Genomic DNA, 23,586 nt, shown 5'->3' with positions numbered 1-23,586 from the left:
ACCATATAAAATTTAATTAAAACCTACCCAGCCGCACACATTTAAAAAATCCAATTATCCACACGTCCTTGCAGGACGTTTGGCAGGGCCAAAGAAGGCTTCCAAGGTGAAGGCTACATTCTAATCTACATCAGTCCCACCCTGCTTGCCCAAAAAGGGCCAAACTGCTGGCTCTTCCACACACCCCACTCTAGGGATGTAGGCCTGTTGTCTGAGATCCCTAATCCCCAGGCTAGATCCAGATAGCTGGGGTTCAAGACCACAGGCCAGCCCCAGAGACTTTCTAAATTCCCATTCCTCTCTTCGAATTGCTGGGTTTAAGAACTGAATAGTGGTTTGCTACTTCTCTGACTCTCTCCTAAACCTCCATCATCCTGACTCCCTTCTTTCCTGTCTCAAAGAGGGAGAAATGGGAAGGAAAAATACTGAATGGCCTCCCAGAGATCTTTGTAAGGAGTTGAAACAGGCGACCTGAAATGAACCTTCAATCCACGCATTAAGCTTAGCTCATAAAATGCTTCAAGAGAGACCATAATTATAACACCAAGGCATACACCTATTTTGGGTGTTTAAATGACTGTTGCATTATGAGATGTTATCTTAGTCTTTTCTGAGCATTTAATATAGAAGGTGCACTGTGGGCATTTGTTCTTCTGGAATGGAGATAACCTGAGAGTGTTTGTAAAGAAGGCATTTGAAATATGGTCAGAAGAGAAAGGTTTAATATGAAACTTCAAATCAATTTGACCCATCTTTAATTAAAACAATTGAATGTTGGGTCCTATTTTTATTTAGTTCTCAAGTGAGTTTCTCTGGGGTGTCAGGCCAGAGAGAAATTCCTAGGGTCCTGAGGACACAAAGGTCAAAGCCTGAACTGAAGAATCCATCTCTTTCTGTCTCCTTCCTTTTCTCCAGGACAGAATGGTGGTCAGTGTAGGCATCTGTGGAATAGACTAGAGAGTCGGCCAAGGTGCTGGGATGAAAGGACCTGGGGATGGGAAAGGAGTGGTCTTGCCTTCCCAGACCAAGGTGGGTGCCATAGGTAGCACTTTCCAGAACCCTCTATAATAGGGGTATACCACGTGCCAGCTCACTGAAGGAGTCACCTGACCTAAATCTGCAGGTCCACTGGGGGCTAGAGAAAGGGAGAGGTGTGTTGTAGACTTTCCACCAGATTTTAATCCTGAAGAAACAAGCCCTAGAAAATTTTTGAGTGTTTTAAAACCTCTTTGATATGCTCCTGAACTTCCTTGTGGTGGTGATAGAGTAGGCAAAGGATATAGATAATGGTTTCTTAAAAAAAAAAAAAAAAGAGGGGAGGACAGTTAAAGCCTCCCCAAAGCCAAGTAAGTCCTCAGCTCTGACCATTGCAATCCAGCCCTTCTCCCACGGTTCTGTCTTTTCCAGATGCCTGGCTGTGGACCAAGCGCTTCACCCAAAGAGGTGCAAGACTCATTCCTGGGGTCCTGGAGCCTCCAAAGTTTTGGCAGATGTGAGGGTGTTTCTGGTACTTAGGGGAGCAAATAGAGCAGATGAACTGGGTAATAGGATCAGAATACGGGCCCTGCCCATGCACGCACTTAGGGCAAAGCTTAGGGAACAGAGCCTCTGGCAGGCCTGCACTCTGACGTCCAGATGTCCAACGCTGCATTTTCAATTCTTCTGGTACCAGCCTCTTCTTAGGCCTCAAAAGGATCCCTCTCTCTCTTGCCCAAGAAAGCAGAGCCAACAAAAATATAGAAATGATGGAAAATCAAAGCAGGGGCGGGGCGCCTGAATCCTATCTGAATAGGGACTTTTTGGGGTTGGGTTGGGGGTTGGGTGAGGGAAAGAGAAGTTTCTGGCAAAAAGTGGAGCGGGAGAGGATGATCTGAATCAAATTCCTGCTCTGTCATTTTTCTCCCAAGTAATGACCTGCGCAAAATTCAATATGACCGAGCGAACTGCGTGAGCATATTATAGTAACTGCCTGCTCGTGGGGGAGGTCCGGAGAGGGGTGAACCGCAGGTCACGGCGTCTAAAAATTATTAAAATGTTGAGAGCCTCGTGACGCGCCTAGCTGTTTAACAAAGACTGCCAAAGTATGAGATTAATACGAAAACTTGAGCTTCAAAAACAAAAACACACCAAAAAAAAAAAAAAGTCTTGTTCCGGCCGAGGGGCCAGTGGCTCCACTGCCCAAAGCCGCGGTTCGGTTTTCCGGACACACAATAGGGGACAAGAGCGAGCTCAGCTGTTGCTCAGCGGGTCCCGGCGGATCGGCCCGGAGGGCGCAGGGAGCGGTCCGGTGAGTACTCCTGCCCGCTCCCCTTCTGGGCCTTCCTCTTCTCAGCGCGGCTGCCAGTGCGCCGGCCGGCTGGAGACTCGCCTCGGCTCGGCCCTTCTGATTCTCCTCCTCGCGGCGCTCCTTTCTCCGCGCCGACAAAAGGTAGATGACTCCTCGCGGCCTGGGCACTCCCAGGATGGCGGAGAGGGGCTGGGCAGTGAGAGGTCACGCTAGCAACCTGTGGCTGCCAGAAGGCGGCCGGGAAGACTCCAAACAACCCCGGAGCGCTGGAGAGGTGGCTCGGAACGCGCGCGAGCGCCTTGTTCTTGTTATTTTGCGTATGTCTGTTGATATTCTTCTGGGTGTGGAGGGGAGAGGCAGTCTCTTGCTCCCGTGAAAGCCGTCCTGGGATTCGCAGATAAACTCAGTCCTCCGACCCAGGAGGCTGCACCCAGCTGGACTCAGGGTGTGTGTGGGGGTGCGGCACCATGGTGAGATGGCAGGTGGCGACTCCCAGCGTGCAGAGGAGAAATCTCTGGGCTTTGGCCCCATGATCAACCATACCCAACCCCGAGGTGGCTCTGACCCTTAGTCCTCTTTCTTGGCTTGCTCTGGGCACCGGGGCCGCGTCCCTTGTGAAGTGTACAGCAGCAGAGAGGCCTGGCGGCCAGCCTACCGGCCCTCCCAAACTTCGGAAAAGCCGACGGGTTGGACGGGTTTCCGAGAGCTGGCGAGTTGAGAAGGACAGGAGGTATGGGGTGGGGGAGGGGCCTGGCCGGTTGGAGTGAGTCATGGAGCCCCCTGATTAAGTGGTGTTTGAGAAGATTTAAAAAGGTCTTTGCTTGGTGCCAGGGAGCTGGTGGGATCCTAACCCACTTTCTCTGTGGGCCCAGGGCCCATCTCCAGTCTCCCTGGGTGCTCAGATGGGGTCTGAGATTATCAATTCGGCCCTCTCTTGGCAAAGATAACAACTACAATGTAATTGTTTTCCCCCAATTATGTGTGGGTCTGTCCTAGTTGGAAGAGCGTTGGTGTTAGAAATCAGGCCCAGAGGCCAATATTGGCAATGCCTAGACTTGAGACAAAAAACAAACAAACAAACAAAAATCAGAGGATCTCTGGACCTAGTTACCTGTAGGTGTGAGCTCTTTTGCAGACCTACAGAATCCAGGACTGGGGATGGGCAGAGACCTCTGCAAGGTGGTGGTTAGAGGATTGTTTTGCTTTTGTTTTTTGCTAATGAAATTGATAGTATTCTGACTTGCTCAGTAGGGACCCAAACCTTGGGAGATGGGGGAAGGAGGTCTGGGTTAGGAGAAGGTTTCTTTGGGCACACTTCCCCTCACCTGGTGACAGCTTTCAGTCTAAGCTTCAGTCCCCTCCAGCCCAGTCCCCAGTCTCCCACTTTAGTAAACTCAGCAAGTTGGTTCAGAAACTCCAGATTCCCATTTTGGCCGCAATGCCAGCGACCCAGGCAGGTGGCTAGGATGAGTTAGTGGGTGTGTTTAGACAGAAAGCATCAGCCTGAGGCTAGGGAGGTGGGCAACCCTGGGTCTTCCCCACACCTCTGGGGATTGTCCCCTTATTCTGGTCCCCAGAATGTATGGGAGGCTGGGAGGGGCCAACCCATCATCTGGCTGCATCTTTTATGGTTCCTCATTGCCCTTCATTCGGAAATGAAACGCCTTTGATCTTTTTCTCAGGTTGTAAACGGAATTGCCCGTCATTAAATATCCGGGACCCCATCTGCTTGGTCTCCCAGCATTTTTCTTTACAGCTGTTTCTCTCTCTTTTTACCATTGAATTTTTCCAAAAGGACTTTTATTACACCCCTTCACACCCAGCCGCCTCTCCCTCCTCCCTTTTCTGAGACGTGCTTTGGAAAATATCTAGATATTCGTTTGATCGCAAACTAAAGGCAACTAAAGGCTGTGAGGGGCACGAAAGGAGCTCTTGGGGGTTTTTTTTGTTGTTGTTTTGTTTTTTTGGTTTTTTCCCCTTAAAAAAAAAAAGTCTAGGGGAAGGGGAGGGCGGGAGGGCACCCAGAAGGGCCTGATTCAGACTTCGCGGCAGCCTCAGGATGACCCTTCCTCCTTTTGTGCTTAGCTAGTGTTGTTTACATCTCATAATTCATGCGCCAGAGTTGCGAGAGTTGCGCGGCGGCCACGCGGTTCGAGTCCCTTTTGGGACAGACTGCTTCTATTTCTAATAGAAGAGAAGAGTGGAAAACCTTGTAATCCCAAGAACGGACCCTCAGTGCCTTTTTTCTGCTCCCAGAGCTCAAAACTAGAACAAAACGAAATAAAACGAAAGCACTCAAACCACCCCAAAGGAAGAACGCGCTTGGAAAGTAGGAGAACTGGAAAATTTTTCTGGGCAAAGAAGATCTGTCTGTCTTCTGTATATACCCTGTAGATCCGAATTTGTGTAAGGAATTTTGTGGTCACAAATTCGTATCTAGGGGAATATGTAGTTGACATAAACACTCCGCTCATTTTTTTCCAGAAGAAAAAATATTATTTTTCTAGGTGAGGACAATCCAGTGACTGACCTCGAGAAGATTTCTTCCTTTTTTTTTTTTTCTCTTTCTTTCCCTCCCTCAACTGGTTAGAGAGAGGGGGATCAACTACCTGAACTCTCTCCATGCGCCCTTGGAAGCCTTGTTCCCTTTTTCATTTGTCTTCAGAGGTTAATGTGATTTTTAAAAAAATTTACCCTCCTATCCCAAGCCCACCTATTTTCTATTCTGGGCTGGGGGGGTGGTATTGGAAATTCCGAAAAAATGATTGTTACCTACAATGGGCAAAGGAAAGGAAATTCGCATTTTAAACGGATGCTGAGGTCGCCTTTCCGTTTAGGTTTAGAACAAGATGCTCTGGAAATATGGGATTGCCAGGGGTGTTATTGAGTGTGTGTGTGCAGGGGGAGGGAGCGGGGGGTCACCGCTAGGGCTCCTATCCCCAGCATCACAAGGATGTGAGATTTCTATTTGCCGCGGAGGCGGCGTCGACTTTAGTGGCAATTAGAACGTCTCGGCGCCATGGTTAGTATTGCTCGGTTGGTTCTGGAATTAGCAAATTGCTATTCAATTTGCTCTCAAAAAGTTGCAGGGTTTTTTACTCTAGCGCTTCAGTGTGGGAAATCAAGTCGTTTCTCTGAGCTGGGGCTATGTGGGGGAAAAGGAGGAGTGGACAGGAGAAGGGGGACAGACGGACTGACTGATACGGCCAAGTTAATAGCGCAGCTAAATGCGATTTGGAAAGCAAGGTCTCCCCGAATTAGTGCATGAATTTCCTATCGATCCGCCCGCGGTTCCATTCATCTCTGACAAGTCCCTCGCGCACCGCCCTCTAGCTCCCCACGCCTCCTCTCTCACCCCCTACCCCTCTGCATCTGGCTGCGGAGAAAAACCCCAAGCTCAGTGCCCCTCGCCCCCAGTGGGTGCCCCTTTTGAAGCGGAACCCTCAGCCCACCAGTCACTTAACTCCCCACACAGACGCAGGTTGCATGGATCCCTCTCGCCCTGGGGAGGAGCGGAGACCCTAAGGGAACAGAGAATGCTGGGCGGAGGTAGGGCAGGACAGGAGGGGATACACCGGGAGCCTCAACTTCTTAGGGGATCCAGAGATTGCGCTCTGCCCAGCGCCCCAAGAGGCCCTCCAGTCACAACCTGCTCGCTCTCGCGCTCTCCCTCCCTCTGCCTCTCTCAGACGTCGGAGGCAGCAAGGCGAGGAGGGGGTCGCCCCGCAGGAGCCCTATGTAAATCCTGGTGTTGGGTGGGTGGGTCGGGAGGGGGGGAAGAGAAGAAGGGGAAATAAACCTCTTTGGCTGGAGTAGGGTCCGGGTGAGCAGATTTCCTTATCCGGGAATCGCAGGCGGGGTGGCCATTGGCTCGGAAGATCACGTGGTCCTCTAACTTTGTTCACTTGACAGTAAGTAGGAGGGCTTTCGGAAACAGGAAAACGAGTCAGGGGTCGGAATAAATTTTAGTATATTTTGTGGGCAATTCCCAGAAATTAATGGCTATGAGTTCTTTTTTGATCAACTCAAACTATGTCGACCCCAAGTTCCCTCCGTGCGAGGAATATTCACAGAGCGATTACCTACCCAGCGACCACTCGCCCGGGTACTACGCCGGCGGCCAGAGGCGAGAGAGCAGCTTCCAGCCGGAGGCGGGCTTCGGGCGGCGGGCGGCATGCACCGTGCAGCGCTACGCGGCCTGCCGAGACCCCGGGCCCCCGCCGCCTCCGCCACCACCCCCGCCGCCCCCGCCACCGCCTGGGCTGTCCCCTCGGGCTCCTGTGCCACCACCCGCCGGGGGCCTCCTCCCGGAGCCCGGCCAGCGCTGCGAGGCGGTCAGCAGCAGTCCCCCGCCGCCTCCCTGCGCCCAGAACCCCCTGCATCCCAACCCGTCCCACTCCGCGTGCAAAGAGCCCGTCGTCTACCCCTGGATGCGCAAAGTTCACGTGAGCACGGGTGAGTGCGTGGGCACCCCTTCCCCTCCCACCCCTGGCTCTTTACACCGAAGGGACCTCGGAGGCATGGGGGCGGGAGCTGGGGGAAGCCAATTGTCCCCGCTATAAACTCGCCATTGCCAGAGATTTACGGTCGCCTGTTTTCAGAACCACATAATTACATCCCCCATAAATTTTTATGGCCTGGTGGGCCCTGCGCCTTTGAAGTCGGTTCCCCATCCTCTTCCCCATTCTCACCAGCGACTTTTTCGCCAGGGAGATGCAGTCTCAGTGAAGTTGGAAGTTGGGGAGGGGTATGGGAGGAGGGGAGGAGAAGGAGGAGGAGGTAGTAATCCGTATTTAAGCAGAGTTGAGTCAACTCCCGGTATTTATTTTTTTCCTTTCTTCCAGTCTGGCTCCTTGACTGGAGAAGTGGGCAGAAGTTTTTACTAGGGGAAGGCACTGCTTGGAATGTGAGCAGTGAGGGTGGGAACTAGACAGAGGCAAGGTTTAGGGAAACACCCCTCCCTGTTCCACCCCTCATTCTCCCACCCCGGGGCCCCAGGCCCGGGAGGAGAGAGGAGCGATTGAAACCTTAGGACAATTCCTCTCTGCCCCTCCGCCCCAAGCAACACCAACGAGGAAAGAAAACACAATCTTCCAAAACTTTGAGGTCTTTCTCTTCCTGTGTCCCGCTTTCTTCCCCTTTCGCCTCCCCCCACACCCTCCTCCCAGGAAGAAGAGGTGGCGAGAGAGAGGAGGGAGGGCGACACTGTTAGCTGGAAGAAAAGGCTCTCCCCCCTCCCTTTCGGGGGCAATAAAACTTTCTCTTTCTCCCTTTCTCTGTGTGTGTCCAGTAAATCCCAATTACGCCGGCGGGGAGCCCAAGCGCTCTCGGACCGCCTACACTCGCCAGCAGGTCTTGGAGCTGGAGAAGGAATTTCACTACAACCGCTACCTGACGCGGCGCCGGAGGGTGGAGATCGCCCACGCGCTCTGCCTGTCGGAGCGCCAGATCAAGATCTGGTTCCAGAACCGGCGCATGAAGTGGAAAAAAGACCACAAGTTGCCCAACACCAAGATACGCTCGGGTGGCACCGCAGGCACAGCCGCAGGGTCCCCTGGCCGGCCCAACGGAGGTCCCCCCGCACTTTAGGGTCCCCCAAGCAGGAGCCGCGAACCTGGGGAAACGGGGGTGGGCAGCGAGCGCAGAGGGGAAGGGTGCGGGGTGCGGGAGGGGGCCCCACCCTCGGGCTTGGGCCCGGAAAACCTATCTCCCCTCCCCCACTTTATCTATATATGAATAAACACAGAGAAGGAGGGATAGGGGAGCTTTATTTATAGAAATGACAATAGGGAGCCGGGTGAGGCTCCCCAGAAGCAAGATTCAAGTCTCTTGCTTTCTTCCTTTAAAAAAAAAAAAGAAAGAAAGAAAAAGGAAGAAGGAAGAAAGAAAAAGACAGAAAGAGAAATAGGAGGAGGCTGCAGCTCCTCGTTTTCAGCTTTGGTGAAGATGGATCCACGTTTCATCTTTAATCACGCCAGGCCCGGGCCCATCTGTCTTGTTTACTCTGCCGAGGAGAGGACGGGCCTCGGTGGCGACCATTACCTCGACACTCGGCTAACAAATGAGGCCCGGCTCGGCTGCCGCCGCCTTTGCTGCTGCCGCTGCTGGAAGACAGCCTGGATTTTCTTTCTTTGTCCCCCACTCCTGACACCCAGCCGAAAGCACCCTCTGACTGCCAGATAGCACAGTGTTTTGGCCACGGTAACAAACACACACACAACCTCCCTCACTCTGTGCTTATTCATGGGGGACAATGACTGCTCCCCCCCTTCCACCATGGGGCTGGAAGGGGAACAGAAGGAAGAGGGGTGGCCTTGACAACGCAGGAACGGGCAGGGAAACTGAGTCCGAGAAAAAGAAAAAAATAGAGACCAGGACACCCCGGGAGGAGAGGGGAAGGCGAACCATGCCTGACAGGGTGAGGTTCCAGTTGAGTTCTGTGAGCTGGGCATGACCCTCTGGCCAGTCCAGAGGCCCTCTCTTAGACTGAAAATGAATGTGAAACTAGGAAATAAAAATGTCGTGGCCCTCCCACCCTGGGGGGGACAATGTTGCAGAGCTCTCTCCCACCGTTTATCATGTTGCCTCCTTTATTATTATTATTAATATTATTATTACTATTATTTTATGTCATGTGTGTCTTCTGTTCTCTGACATTCCAAACCAGGCCCCTTCCTACCTCTGGGGCTGCCTGAGTCTAGAAACTTTCATTGGTGTGAAAATTTGTGTCCTGTACAGAGTGACAATAGAAATAAATGTCTGGTTTCTTGTGACCATCACATCGTGTTTTTGTTGGAAACTTGATGGTAAAATATGGAGAAATGCCGCCCAGTGAATATGTTAAGCACCTAGTGGGTTTAACCTCACTGTGTATGTGGTTGAAGTTTTTTTGTTTTGTTTTGTTTTTTTAAGACTCTGATGGGAATTTCTTTCTCAGAGGATTCCAAATTGTGGTATAGCAGGTTTGTTTCCCTTTTGGGGTGGGTGTGTTTGTTTGGGTCTTTTAATTTTTTTCCCCTCCAGCCCAAAAATGGATTGGAAGGACTGGGAGGGCTGATTCCAGTCCCTAATGGGGGGGGGGTAATGTTTCACTGTAGGACACAAGAGGCTTAAGTATGGCAAAGCCTTTCATATCGTGATTTATTTGTCATAAGCAAATAAAATGCGGTTAAGCTGTCTCCTTCTAGACAGACGGCTCTTTGGTTATTAAAGTTTGGAGAGGATTCCACCAAGCCGGCCTCTTTCCTCCCTGCGTAAGAAGGTATTGCTTTCCTCTGAGGTGTTTAAGGTTTTAATGAGTCTAATTTTTTGCACAGATGTTTCTGGGTGTTTGCAGGTTTTTCAGAGTATTTTTATATTACAAAGGAGCTAGCCGGTGCCATAGCTCAAACTCTGACAAGCAAATAGATAATCAAGAAGACAAATGGCCTCTTTTGTGAAGCCCTGCTCCTGTATTAATTTTCATTTTCTTTCTCATAGAAAGTATCGAAAGTATGACTGGGGACCAAATAGCTGTCTGTCTCTGAGGTCCCAGTCACCCCTAGAATGGAGTGGGGGAAGGGAAAGGGGTGCAGGTGATGCTCAGAAAGCTTGGACTGCTTTTGTGCAACACTGCTAAGAACTTCTAAGGTCTGGGACTACAGCCTCAGGGTCTCTGTGGTGGTCCAGGGTGCCACCACCCCTCATCCAAAAAGCCTGGGACTGCAGAAAACATATGCAATTATAAGTTGTTTTGGTTTTGTTTTTTTGGTCCCGTTTCCTTCCAGAAAATAAAGAACCAATCTCATCCACATGTTTTATTGTTATTTATGTTGCATTTCTTCAGTTTGCAGACCAGTGGTTGGAGGCTGGGTAGGGCTGGGGAACCCATCGGGCCAGTATCCCCAGTGCGGGAATGGGCGATTCAAATACCGGTATTTGATTAAAATTAATAATAATAATAAGACTCGCCCCAGACCTGGAGGAGGGTGAGGGGGTGAGTGTTGGTTCCGTCGGATCTTGGTGTGATGTTTTAGATGCAAGGGGGTGCAGTGGCCTGTAGCTGAGGGGCAAAATAGTTCTTAAAAAGCAATATGCACCCCCCAAGAATGTCTCTATAGAACCAAATCAAAGCTGTTCCCTGGAAGGTATGAATAGAATTAAAAAAAAAAGATTTCTATGGAGCTTAAAGTTCACAGCCATTCTGTGTAGACAAGAGCTAAGAAAAATGTGAGAATTATACAGAAAACCATTAATCACTTCTTTTCTTTAAATACGTATCCTCTCTCCTTTGTTATTATTCAACAGCAAATCTCCGCAGACCGGCTGTTGGGGGAAAAAAGTGTTAGCCGTCTCTCCCAGATCTGCGAGGGGGACAAAATTTGGAACCATAAAGTTGAAAACTTTTTTCTCTCAGTTTGGAAGAAGCCGTTCATCATGAATGAGACCGGCAGAGCTCAGGCGAGAAGAGGCAAGAGGAGCAAAGGTAACAAAGCCCCAGCCTGGGCTGGTGTGGTTTTTTTGATCGTTTTATGAGCTCTTTTCACAAACAAAAGAAGAAACACTCTCTCGCCTTCTCTCCTTTTTCTTTTTCAACTATCTTTGTGGGGCTTTTATGGTGGATACCGGTGCAGGTTTGCTGCCTTTTATGTTGACTGATGTTTTGAGAGAGAGAGAGAGAGAGAGTAAGAGAGAAGCCTTGCTGGACACCTGGAAAGTGTTTGAACTGCTTAGAACTGAGGTGTCAGGGCCACTGAAAAACCCCAGAGAAGAAAATTGTGAGGCAGCTCAGAAGTGCTTTTCTGCTTTTGGAAAGCGCAGGGCTAGGGAAGAGCCTGCCTGTGTGTATGTGCACGCGTGTCTAGCAAAGTGCGTGTGGTCCGTGTATTCCTAGGACTCTGTTTGCATTCTGCATTGAGGACTTATGTCCCTATGCCTGTGTACTGGTGAGAAGTTGTCACTGCTGTCTCCTGGAAAAATGGAATCAGTTCTTGGACAGAGTGCCCTAGTCTTGGAGCTGATAGAAAGGGACGTGGCCAGTTTTTTCTTGCGTCTAGCTTGGGACTCTAGGCAAATCTGTGCTTTCCCGTGCTCCTCTCTGGAGCAAGAAACAGCCCAGTTCCCAGGCGAGGTGCACTGACAAAGAAATATTCCTCTTTGGCTCTGTCCCCTGGCCTTCTTCCTGGGGCTCAGTGTTCAGTATGGCTTCCTTTGGCTTTCTCGACTTGGGGGCTCTGTTCTTTCCACTGGGGCCCAGCTTCTCAGGCTGAGGGAGTCATGGGCTCTGAGTCAGACCTGAATGTTCTGGCTCTTTTTCCCTGAGGCCTCTCTTAGTTTGGAGGAGGGAGGCTGGCAGGAGAGAGAGTTCATGGAGAGGCCACGTTTTCTAGGCGATTAGCTCAGTATTAGAACCACAAAATGACCTCGGAAGCCCCTTGACCTCTCTTAGACTGGACATTGTGTTGGCTCTTGCCTCCTGCCCAGGAGGGAAAGTCACACCTCTGCAGGGAGGGTCCTTGAGCTGTCATATGTCCCATCTTCTCCATCCCCCTCAAGTCCCCAAACCCTTCTTTGTCACCTTAGAATTTCTGTATTATTTTTCTATTTATGGTCCATTGGGGAGAAAACATAAAAATGTTAGCCAAAAGGTTCAGTGGGGGGCAGGGGCAAGTAGGGTGCTGGTCTGTCTGTACATAGCCCTTTCCTTAAACCTCTCCCCACCATGTCCAGTTCATCTCTCTTTCCAGCTTCACTTGAAGGAAACTGAGGATAGAGAGACAAAGGGATACAATACAAGATATTGGACAGGCTCAATCTACCGGGCTCAGGAAGGTCAGACGAATAAGCCCCTGAGCTATAAGGAGAGAGAGGGCTCCTACAAGAACATTTCTTTGCAAATCTCCCTTCCCTTCCCTTCCCTTCCCTCCCTTCTCTCTCTCTCTCTCTCTCTCTCTCTCTCTCTCTCATCCAAATCCACAGCCTCTCAATTCATTATCTGAAGTTCCTTTGTTTAGGAAGCTATTCCAATAATCACCTTTTCCCTTAATTCCCACTCCTACCCCAGCTACTCAGAATCTTGAGTGCCTCAGCTACTAGGGGAGGGGAAGGAAGATCAGTACAGGGCACTCTGACCACTTCCTAAGGCAAGCTCTGCCAAGCTAACCAAAGTTTGCAGCAACTTTTAATGCTGAGAGATGGGTGGAAGCTTTGCTAAGAGGGGAGCCTAGAACATAGAACCTTTCCCAATTGTGCTATTTGCTGTATCTTAAGAAAAAAAAAAAAGGCAGCCATGGGTGTGTGGGGGAGAGAGGGGAAGGAGATGGGGAGAAGAGAGAGATAGCGATAGAGAGAGACACTGATTGTGGTTTTACTCTGGCTGGAAAGTAGAAACGCTCCCCTTGAACTGAGACAAGGAGAGATAGAAACTTTCTGGAATGTCTGTGAGGTGTTGGTTTGCATTTTATAAATTGTTTCCTATAATTTGGGGACTCTTTTAGGGAAGACATAACCTAACGGGGTGATTGGTATCCTCTTCTTTGTCCCTGAGTGGCATAAGGAGGAACTGGAAGCCTCAGGAAGGAAAAGGGTGAGCAGAAAGGCAAGCTGGGCTACTCCTTGACTAAAAATATTTGGGACTTGGGGAAAATGTGCACTCATTATCAAAACAGACAGATAAACAATTATGGGCCCCCTCTGTAGGACCAGTGACAAAGACCTAGTCACCTATGATTTTATGAATTGCTCTCTGCAATATGAGGATTAGGGATCCACCAAAAGGAAAGAAGAGAGTTGGGGATGTAGCTCAGTGGTAGAGTGCTTGCCTATGAAACCCTGGGTTCTATCTCCAGCACTGACAAAAAAAAAAAGAAAATTTTAAAACTGCGATGTGCTCCTATAACCCCAGAACTCTGAAATCTGGGTGGGGTTCAATAGAGGCCAACCTGGGTTATATAGTGAGACGTGACTCCAAAAAAAAAAAAAAAAAAGGCGACTGTAGGAGAAGAAGGCTGGGCTTCATTAAAGGGTCTTATCCTCCTGCCCTATGCCAAAACTGCAAGATCTCCCCTTTCCCCCATTCCCAGACCCAAACCTTCTTAGAGACAGCTTTCTGGGCTCACTTTGTACAATTCTAGGGCCACCCTGAGCAAGCGGGTGCTAGGCCTTCCAATCTTTTAACCTATCTTTCCCCGCCAATTCCCTGAGCCCTCCCCACTCCCTTACTTCTACCCTCCAGCCTGCCAGTCTGGGCAGAGGGGCTGCCCAGTGCAGTCAGAGCCCTGGAAGCCGCCTCAGCGCCCCGAGGTGGGTCTCCTTGGGAAGCTGCGACTGGGGAGGGGGTCTGGTTGGAAAACGGAGTTGGGAAGTTTCCCAGCGTGAGTTGAGCGCTGACGGATTTGTGATCGGCCATAAAACCGGTGTGTTCAGATGCGTAAATCAATCTTGCCTTTCTCACAGTCTAAACGTCCGCTTTATCGGCAGCAAGAAAGCGCTCAGCTCGAGCTCTGGTGCTTGTTTATTTGAACGTGGACATTCCCAGGATCCGAAAAGAAGTGCGGGCATTTTAACACGACTTGCCCGGAGTGACTTCGTGTCATTTTGCCCTTCTTTTTCTTGTCCTTAAAAATAATTTCTAGATTTATAAGATTGCTGTGTTCTCATGCTCTTGCATATAGTCTCATTTCTCTCTCTCTCTCTCTCTCTCTCTCTCTCTCTCTCTCTCTCTCTCTCTCGGTGTTTGTCTTTGGGGAACTGTTTTTAATGGATTTGTAGCACCAGGAGTGCGGGTGCACATGAAGCTGAATTCAATACCAGCCTGTGTTTTGTATCTGCACAATCAAAGCCGACCACCTCCCCTACAGAGTCTGGGCCCCGCCGGCGCCCACACCCTGTGGGCTGGGGTCAGGATTCCAGTCGGTTCAGTAGGGGCCCCGGTGCCGCTGCCTCTGGAACCTTGAGGCCCACATGGGACTGCTGTTTCTTTGGGGTTTGTTATGGGCGCCAAGAGGTCCTCAGCCTTTGCTTTTGGCTAAGACCCCTTCAAACAAACCAATGGAGGGCCCTCAAGCCCAGGCTCCCCTACCCTAAACCGTACTTGTTCTTTCCCAGTACGTGCTGCCCGGCGACTGTAGTCTGCAGGCTACCCAAGAGCTGCTGAAGCTAGATAAGGCTGGGAATGTACAGCAGAGGGCTTCTTAGGAATGTCTTTTCTGTTTTCCTTTGCACCCACACCTCACCCCCTGCTCCAGCGGTGGACTCAGATTCTGGTTGTAACTTGTGAAGTTTAGGGAATTTGGGTTTGTTTATATGTGCAGTGAGGGAATCTGTGCATTTCTTTCTAGGCCTAGGGGATGGGTTTTTCCCATCCTGGATGTTTAACTGTTTAACATTTACCCCTCCCCATCTTTAGTCCTCCATTGATCAGTCTCTGTTTTCTGCTGATTGGAAACCCAGTGTACTAACACCTGGGAAATAGAGACCCAGGCTGCCACACCAGCCTCAAAGCTTTCCTTCTCTTTTCCTCTGTTGTTCAGATCTCCAGCTGTCTTCACTGGTGTGTTGTGGGGACTGAAACAGGGTGTGACATAGGTAGAGAGAGTCTGGGTGACCACTGCTTTTGTGTAGAAACCTTAGTCCTGGGTCTTTGTCTCTGGAGCCTAATTTCAAATTGTCAGTAGCCTTTGCTTCCCTATGGCAGCACTCATACAACAGGGGAAGTTCCCCTTGCAGTTATTCTCAATGTAGGGAGCTCTGTCTTCTTTCTGTCCCTTCCTTGCCCCTTCATAGGTACTACAAAAGATAAAAAAAAAAAAAGAATTAAAGCCAGAAGTCCCATTCTTGATACATATGTAACAAGGACTTATGGAGTGTTTCTTTTCAAACTGATCCCTTTAGGAATCTTGTTGGTTATTTAGGAGAAGGGGAGAGTGGGTCCCACTAAAATAAATACCCCAAGAGTTGGGGAGAGAATGGGGTTGGAAGAAAATCTTTATCCTAAAGGATACACAGGACAGAAGAATTGGAAGCTGAGAAAACCAGGGGCTTGGGGAAGGGCTCTGCGCCCACCCCACCCCCACCCCTGACGCCCCTGCAGACTATTTCTGCACCTCCAGGAACTAAGCAGAAGCAGGAGGAGAAGGGAGAGAAGAGAGGTGGGCTGTGGGTAAGTGTGTCTGGAGTGTAGGAGCTGTAGGTCTAGTAGCTGTAGATGTGGGAGCGGGAGAAAGGAGACTTCACTGCTGTTCCATTGGTGGGTTGGGGGGGAACCTATTTTGCAGGAAAATTTCTCCTCCTGAAGGGGAAGGTCATAGTGGTCCTTTGAGCCTGAAATCGAAAGACCCCCTTCCCCCTCCCAGTCACGTGATTCATTAAATAATTAATGCCGAGGTTGCAGAATAGATATGTATTCGTCAGGAAAATCACAGGCTCGGTCTCCCTGTTTCTGACGTGCAATTCAACTGTCCTTTGAAAAACAAGCCTGTACCCCAAGAAAAAAAAAAGAGAGGGTAAGAGGGAGAGAGAGAGAGAGAGAGAGAGAGAGAGAGAGAGAGAGAGAGAGAGAAGAAAGAAAGAAAGAGAGAAAGGGAGGCAGCAATAAAAGAGCCCCGCAGCCGGAGCCACACCACGGGCTGGGGTATTGTAAGTAGAAGGGATTTCTCACTACCTACCGCGTCTTATATGTCCATGTAAATTTATTGTTTGTTATTAATGTTATTGTCGTAGAATGTGACAAATAGCCATCTTCATTTCCTGCCATTTCTCTTCACATGGTGCTCTGTGTGTTTATACCCATTGAGGCATTGCGTAGAGATTTTAGGAATATTCTTCTCTCTCTCTCTCTCTCTCTCTCTCTCTCTCCACCCTCTCTCCCTCTCCCACTACTCCAACCTTTTTCTTGATTTATAGCAATATGGGTGTCAGCTTCTCGGCCAGCATGCCAGCCATTGTGTGTGCGTGTGTGCGCGCGCGTCTGTGTGTGTTTGTTAGCGAGTTGTGTTGTTTACGGCCATGTCTTCGATAAATCATTTCTCATGGAAAATGATGTGGAAGCTGGGCTGGTTCTGCGGCCGGGAAAGAGTTGCTCTCTGAGGCACTTCCTCCCTCTCTGCTCTGCTCCCAGGAGTTGGTTATTTCAAACGATTTACAGTAATAGATCCGCAGTTAATATGAAAGCTCTATAGCTGGAGGTCTTAAATTACAGAGTCTGTGATTATCAATTAAGGCGAGATTTGTATAAATTTGGTAAACCAGGAATGCCTCATTGGCATATAAGCCCAGTCAAAGACCACGACCTAACGTAAAAATTATATTTCTGGGCCTGATAGAGCCAACATTCCTGCAGCAAACAGAACTTCTTTTTTTTCAGAGAGTCCCTTCACGAGTGTGGCTTTTTCAACTCCTACCCTGGGTGCCTAAACCCAACTCTGAAGGCAGCAGGAGCCTGGGGGCCAGAGAGGTGGAAGTGGAGGAAGAAATTAGTGGAGTTGAAGGCAAAGATTTTTGTAATTGATGGAGACCCGATAGAAAGACTGCAATTGGAAGGGGACAAGAGGGTTTCTATTGTAATATTAAAGCTTCATTTATAGGTTTGATACATATGGGGTGATACTGAGGGTACAGAAGAAGCTACTCAATTTGGGGGAGACAAAAGAGGGGCAAAGGGTAAAGGGTAGGGAAAGAAACTGAAAGCCTTAGCTCCCCACCCTCCCCACTAACAAAACAAGGAAATGAATTCACACCCTAGGAGCCTTCCTTCGACCTTCTGAAACAAAGAAAGTTTCCTCTGCGGTGAGAGACTCTGTGTGTGTGTGTGTGTGTGTGTGTGTGTGTGTGTGTGTGTAGACTCTGTGTGTGTGTGTGTGTAGACTCTGTGTGTGTGTGTGTGTGTGTGTGTGTGTGTGTTTAGGTCTAAAGCAGGAAGAAGTTCTCCTAAGTTTTTCTACAAAAACAAAACAAAACAAAAAGAGCACTGTAATCAGGTGGTCCTGGGAAGTTGAAGAGGTGTTTGTGCACATGGGGTGGGGTATTCCTTTCTTAAACCCCCATCCAAAGAGGGGGCAAATGAGGTGTAGACTAGGAGGGGGAGAGCTGGTAACTTTTCCCTAGGGTTTCATGTAGAGGTCACAGTCCTTCCTCCATTAGGGAAAAGGTTGCTGATCAAGAGCAAAGCCAGAGGTGGCTTCTGGGGATATCTTGTACTGTGCCCCAAAGTTGTGATGGATGAGGGGCAGAAGACCAGAGTCTTTGTCAAGTCAGGTCCAAATTGCTGGCTGCTCGCTCCCTGGCTGGAATCAGGCCAACTGACTTTATAGCCATTATTATTTATGATATTTAACTCTGCCTGCTAGTGTAAACCTTTGAGCAGGAAAATTAGAGCGCTGCTGCTCCCAGGTGTTAATTATTCAGAGCATCAGCCTCAAGGAGTGGCAGCACAGGCCCCAGCCCTGGCAGCATCTAGGAGCTTGCTCCACACTCTGCTCCAAGTAGGCACTGAGCCTCAACCTTTTTCACAGGACATTTGCGGGTGGGTGGCAGTGGGTGAGGTCTCCCAATTGGGAGTCTGGGTTGAAAAAGGTATGGAGGGGAGGAGAAGGTAAAGAGGCTGGGCTGAGATGGATAGGGGTACTGCCTAGCCTGGATAAAAGGAATTGTATTTGGGAGCAGCTTTGACAGGGCTGGATTGTGGGAAGGTAGGAAGGGTTGGGGGTGGGCAGCATCCAAGAGACCTGGGGATAGGGGCTTCTAGTCTTAAAGACTAATTTCCTACCCACACTTGAATATTGAAGAATCCACCACACACTCAGTGTGGGCGGCAAGTAAGCACTTCTACTTCTCCTTCATCTGGGAAGAGGTGAGTGTGTGAAGAAGATGGTGGATTCACCACCAAATTTAGGCCAAAGTCTTGGAGTCCTTGAGAGAGGGGGGAAGGAACACATCCTTCTTGGAGAGGAGGAAGAACATGACGAAGAAGAAAGGTAGAATTGCTTGTATTAGCTTCTGAATTCAGCCAGCTTTGGAGGATGGGGAACAAAAGTGTGTGTGTGTGTGTGTGTGTGTGTGTGTTTCTGTGGAGGGTGGGCTAAAGGATCTGCATTTTGGGCCAGACCATAGCTAGCAGGGGTCTGCTGGGAGCTGGCCCCACAGGCCCCTAGCCCCATGTTTCCAACTCCTCCTCCCACCCCTTTCCACTGTCCCTCTTCCTGCTACCTTTGCCTATGACTTGGAGGCCAGACACACACACACACACACACACACACACACACACACACACAGCTTTTCCTCTTTATTCTCTCAGCCCCCCTTTACTTCTTTGTCTCCTCTGGCCCTGGGGAAGGGAAGTGGCACTGATACCCCTCCCCCTCCCTTTCCCCAACTTGCACACAGACTTCCCCAGGAGACAAAACATGGAGAGCATCCCTTACCATCTTTCTTTCAGTCTCTGGTCCACTGCTGAATCCCCATATGAGGCCTGATGCTTTCCATCCAGACACCTAAACCAACTGCCCCCCCCCCCCCGCAATCAGCAAGTTTGAAAAGACTTTGTTGCTCCCTATATACGCATTTGGTTCAGTTTGACATTAAGCCCTGCCTCTTATCAGAGCTGCATCCTTTGCTCTGATCTGTTCTTGTGTTGTTCAGGAGATGGGGTAGAATGCATTTGGTAGACAGGGCTCTTGGAAAGCTGCTGATGCCATCTTCTCCCCAGTGTCTATCATGTCCTCTCTCATCATAGCATCTTTCCCTGTGCCTTAAAGATGCCAGGCTGCTGATACTTTAATGACCAAAGGAACTGGATAAAAAGATGAGGCGTGAGACAGAGGATGGAGAATAAGGCAAGGGACCCAGAGAGACAACAAGTAGCATCTCTTGTTTCTGGGGTGGAAAGTCAAGACTGAGTCCAAGGAAAGGATGCTAGGGAGAGTGGAGACAAAGGGGAGTAAGAGGAGAAAGGAGGTTGTTCTGGAAGGACCCACAACTTGGAGGGACACACAGACACAGAGTTAAATGAAAGAAGGGAACTGGAGAGGAAGCTGCTCACTTTGCCCCCTTCTCTCTGGAAGAGGATCTCTCTGTGACAGAGGGTGGGTTCCCCAGAGGAAAGGGCCCCAAGGTGAGGAGGAGGAGAGGAGCAGCCTAACGAGTGAGCCCAGAAGTGATTTCTAGAGACACTCAGTAAGTCCTTCGCTTGGCTCAATTCAAATTCACTTGAGTAGCAGGGAGAGGCAGAGTAGAAGACAAAGGGGCTGTGAGAAATTGACAGAGAGAGAGAAAGTTTTTTGAATTTTGTTTTCCTGCAGTAAAGAGGAAGAGCCTAACCTCCTTGGGGGGCAGACACATTGGAAAAGTCCTCCAGATGCCATGTGCCCTGTTTTTTTTCTGGTACACGCTGCTTTCTTTATAGGAAATTGTCCGAAGCTGAGACCATCTCAGAAGCCACTGTCTATAGAGTAGGCCCTGGGGGTGCTAAATCAGGTGTCAGGCAGCTGGGATAGGAACTGAAGTGCCTGGGGAGGGCCGAGATGCTCTGGACCTCCCTAAACAATGCCTTGGTGGAGCGGGAGGACGGGGCCAAGTCTCTCACACCTGGACTGGGGATCCTTCCACAGCTTCTCCCCTTCCCAGATCTGATCTCTTCTTTCCATCTTTAGGGACTAGGGTGGAGTTGATCCTAAGCCGCCCAAGAACTTTGACCTCCAATCCACATTACTTCCCTCAACCCCCAGATTTTAACGGATACTTTCCTTACTAATTTCCCTCCCTCATCTTTCAGGAAAGAAAAGGAAAAAGGGAAAGTTCCTACCAACCTAAGCAGCTTAAAAAAAATTCCAGGGAAACGGAAAATGCAATCCTTTCTCGCCCTCCAGCCCTTCTCATTACCTCCTCATTGCTCCGCTCCTTCCATCGCACCCCACCCCCTCTCGTCCTGCCCAGAACTGTCTCCCGTTCCCTCCCTTCTCCGCCGGGTCGGACATATGGAACCCATTTCGTTGGTGACATTGAAGAGCCGCCGGTGCGCCCGCCTTCCGCCAAGGCGCCCCCGAGACCCCGCTTCTCGCTGTGCCCCTGTCAGTCGCCGCTCCTCTCGCCTGGCAACTTGGCCCGCGCTCAAAGCCCGAGCCCCGCTAGGTGCCAGACCAGCCCGGGTTACCCGCAGCCCCACGCGGGCCCTGGCCGAGCGGGCGCCGGGCTTTTCAAGCAAGGGGCACAGGCCGGCGGTACCTCGAGCGCAGGATCCGCGCACGCCTTGGTCCCCGCGGCCGCCGAGGCCGAACAAAGCCTGGGGCGGGGGCGGGGGCGGGGTGGGGGCGAGCGCATCCGGGCCTCTCCCCCAGCTCGGCGGGTCGCTCGGGGGCTGCAGGGGCTGGTGTGACCAGGATGCGACCGGCCGCGGCGGCACAGCCCCAGTCGGGGCCCAGGGTCCCGGGCCTGGTCATCGGCTCCCGCGCTTCCACCGCGCACGGGCGCCCGCAACTGCCGGCGCTCTAACGGGAGCCCACACAGGTAAGTGTGGAGTCCTGAGCTGGGCGTTCTGGCCTGGCTGGGGTGCCGAGGGGAGTGGTTGAGACCCCGGCTCCCAGGTCTCTTTCAGGTCAGGCCGGAATAATGGAAGACAAAGATAAGAGCAACTCAGAGGGGTGGGGTGAGGCTGAGAGAGGGTGTTAAAGCCATGAGTGTGGGGGAATGTGGAGCTGTACCTGTGGATGTGTGGACAAGATTGGGTTCGGGGTTGGGGAAGCTCTTCCCATTCAGGAAGGGTGCAGAAGGGAAGGTTTTCCAGGAGAGAGTTGAGAGCTGTAGGTAGGGAGGGAAAATGTGCGGGGATTCACTGGGGGTGGTGAGGGGGAAGGCTGGGCCCAGCTCCCACAATCCAGCTGCCACCGTCGTCCAGTCCTTTAGCACCTCGGGGTTATTTGAAGCTGAAATTACAAGGAGTTGCGCTGAGGCTGGGTGTTAAGCTTAGAAGGTAGGAGAGGGGGTGATTTATGGCTTCAGCGGAGCTGTGTTTACTATCTGCCTGCCCTGGAAACCAAAACCCAAACAGAGCAAAGGCAGTAGAAGCCCCTTTCCTTGGAGTGGGAGGTGATACAGGCTGATGCACTGGGATTTATTTTCCCAGATGTGAAGAGATAGTGGGAACTGTCCCGCTGCAGGCACAGGGTGTGGTGTTTCCGAGTCAGGCATGAAGAGTGTGTGCAAACAGGCACACGTGTAGAAGTGTTTGTGTAAATGGATCTGCACATTGAAGCATGTATGTGTGTGCTCTGATTGGGGTTGGTTGGGTGCATTTATAGGATCACTTTGCAAGTATACACATTGGGGGGGGGGGAGCCAGGAGGGAGACTGTGGTGTTCTGTGGTCCTGGTACCCTGGGTGTAATTTGCTGCCTCTTGCCCTGTATATGAAGTTGTGCTCCTTCTTGCCTGGGCTTTCCTTCCAAAGCCACAGGCAGCAGAGCCCACTTGTCTTGGCTCCTGGCCCTTGCTCTTCTGCCCTTTCCTCACTGTGCTGTCTGCCCACGCAGCCTGATCTTCGCTTTGTATTTGTAACTTTGCAGTAGGAGACATAACAATTAGTGAACATGGTTGGGTAGGGAGAAGAGAAAAAGACCAGGTATGGTAGGGGAGATCTGCAGATCTGTGGTTTGAGGCTGGGCCTTGGCAGGGTTGGATCCCACCACTACTGCACAAATTCACAAAGGTGAACAAAATAAGGGAGCCATGCAGGATGATGGGGGTGGAGAGAAAAACATTCTGACCCCCAGATAGTTATTTCCGCAGGCCAACTAGTGGCTCTTGCATTTCTGTCCAGACGCCGACCCGGCTTTGCCTGGAAATTGTTTTGCATTAAATTTTCTCAGCCGCAGAATTATCTTTCCTCGCCTCCAGCTAAACTTGCATTTTTCCACCAGACACTTGGGCCCCGCACCAATGAAATCTGAGAGGAAGCGGCTGGGCCCTAAGTGGCTGTAATTTAATTGATTTTATCATAAATCATCAACTTGATGAAGAACCCGAGGTTTCAGTGAAGTAAATTGATATTAATGGGAGTTTCTTGAAATGCAAACTCGCTGCATTGTTGGGGCATCTTGAGCTGAGGAGGTGGATTACATGTTTCCCAAGAGCTGAGAGAGGGACCTGGAGCCCAGCACCGCTTTGGGGGTAGGGCAAGCAAGCAAGCTGCCAGGGGCATCTGTCCGCACACAGATTTCTGTGAGGGAGCATAGCAGAGAATGGAACTTTGTTGGGATGGGAGCTGACTCTGGCTCTGTGGACCCTTCTGGCCATTCTGGGAATGCTATTCTCCAGTTTTGGGGAGGGGAGACTGGGGAAGCTGGTAGGTGTGTGGGCAGGGGTGGGGGTAGGGTGAGAAGGCCAGAGTGGTACAATGGGTGCATTGATGCCTGGTTAAAAATTGCCAGGTCCAAGCATTCCTCTTCTAATTATACAAATTAATTATTTACTGCTCAGGTTGCTGGGTCCAAAAATAGCACTTTTGATTTGGTAATGAGGATAGAAAACAACCCATCCCCCACCTAAAAGAGGACCAGTAAAACCCAGTGCATGATCCTCTGCAGGGGGAGGGAGGCCAGGAGTGGAGTTTGTGCTCAATGGTAAGGGTGTAAGCATTTACATACCAATTGGAAATGTTCTGCATTTGATCACCATGCCTTATTGTCTGAACTCAGTTTATTATTGTTTATTGTTATGCATTTTTCTTATCAGTACATGGAGAACCACTCAAGTTCATCCCAAAAGGAAACTTTTAGCCCAATTGCTCTACTGTACACAAATTCCTAGGCTTTACAGAAGGGCATACTGAGGCCCAAGGAGTGCCCTGCCTCATATCACACAGCCAAGCTGGAACACCTAGAATTCAAGCCTCCCAACTTCCAAACTTGAGACAAATCTCTTTCCTTTTCTAGACCTTGGTTTCCCTATCTGTAACAATGGCAGAGTTGGACTGGATAGTCCCTGAGTCCTTCCCATTTCTGATTTTGGGTATCTCTCTGAATATCCATCCTTCTTGGGACAGTACTTGGGAGTCACTTCCTTGGATGTCCTAGAGTTCTCTGGGCATCTGGCTGTAGACGTTACCACATGCTTTATTAGCAATATTCAGAGTTTGTCTATGCCCAGAGCCATGGATGGTTACTTAGACTGGCTCTAGGAAATTCACTGGGCTCTGAATTATTCCTCCTCCTGAAGGTGTACTTATTCTCAGCAAAGAGGAGCCTAGGCTGAGAACAATGATAATAAGAAGGCAATGGAGAGGGCTAGCTGATTAAATTGGGCTTGGACTGGCATTTGGAGAAGGACTAAGGG

The 23,586-nt window shown here is 50.2% G+C and overlaps 3 protein-coding genes across 3 annotated transcripts in view; all 3 read left to right on the top strand.

Moving 5' to 3' along the window:
• Positions 1-10,713, top strand: part of Hoxb5 (homeobox B5) — a 21,509-nt gene extending 10,796 nt beyond the window's left edge. The window contains exon 3 of the transcript XR_012438613.1: positions 10,574-10,713. The gene's annotated coding sequence lies outside the window, so the exon portion shown is untranslated. The remainder of the gene's footprint in view (positions 1-10,573) is intronic.
• On the top strand, positions 6,077-10,555 carry Hoxb4 (homeobox B4). Its single transcript, XM_020173950.2, has 2 exons — positions 6,077-6,742; positions 7,578-10,555. The coding sequence occupies exons 1-2, from the start codon at positions 6,286-6,288 to the stop codon at positions 7,874-7,876; spliced, it is 756 nt and encodes a 251-aa protein (XP_020029539.2). The 5' UTR covers positions 6,077-6,285; the 3' UTR covers positions 7,877-10,555.
• LOC109680128 (homeobox protein Hox-B3) overlaps positions 10,702-23,586 on the top strand; it is a 23,208-nt gene continuing 10,323 nt past the window's right edge. The window contains exon 1 of the mRNA XM_074045950.1: positions 10,702-10,751. The gene's annotated coding sequence lies outside the window, so the exon portion shown is untranslated. The remainder of the gene's footprint in view (positions 10,752-23,586) is intronic.

The sequence above is a fragment of the Castor canadensis genome, chromosome 11 (genome assembly GCF_047511655.1).
Source record: "Castor canadensis chromosome 11, mCasCan1.hap1v2, whole genome shotgun sequence".
Taxonomy (NCBI): Eukaryota; Metazoa; Chordata; class Mammalia; order Rodentia; family Castoridae; genus Castor; species Castor canadensis.
This window is presented reverse-complemented; position numbering and strand designations above follow the sequence as displayed.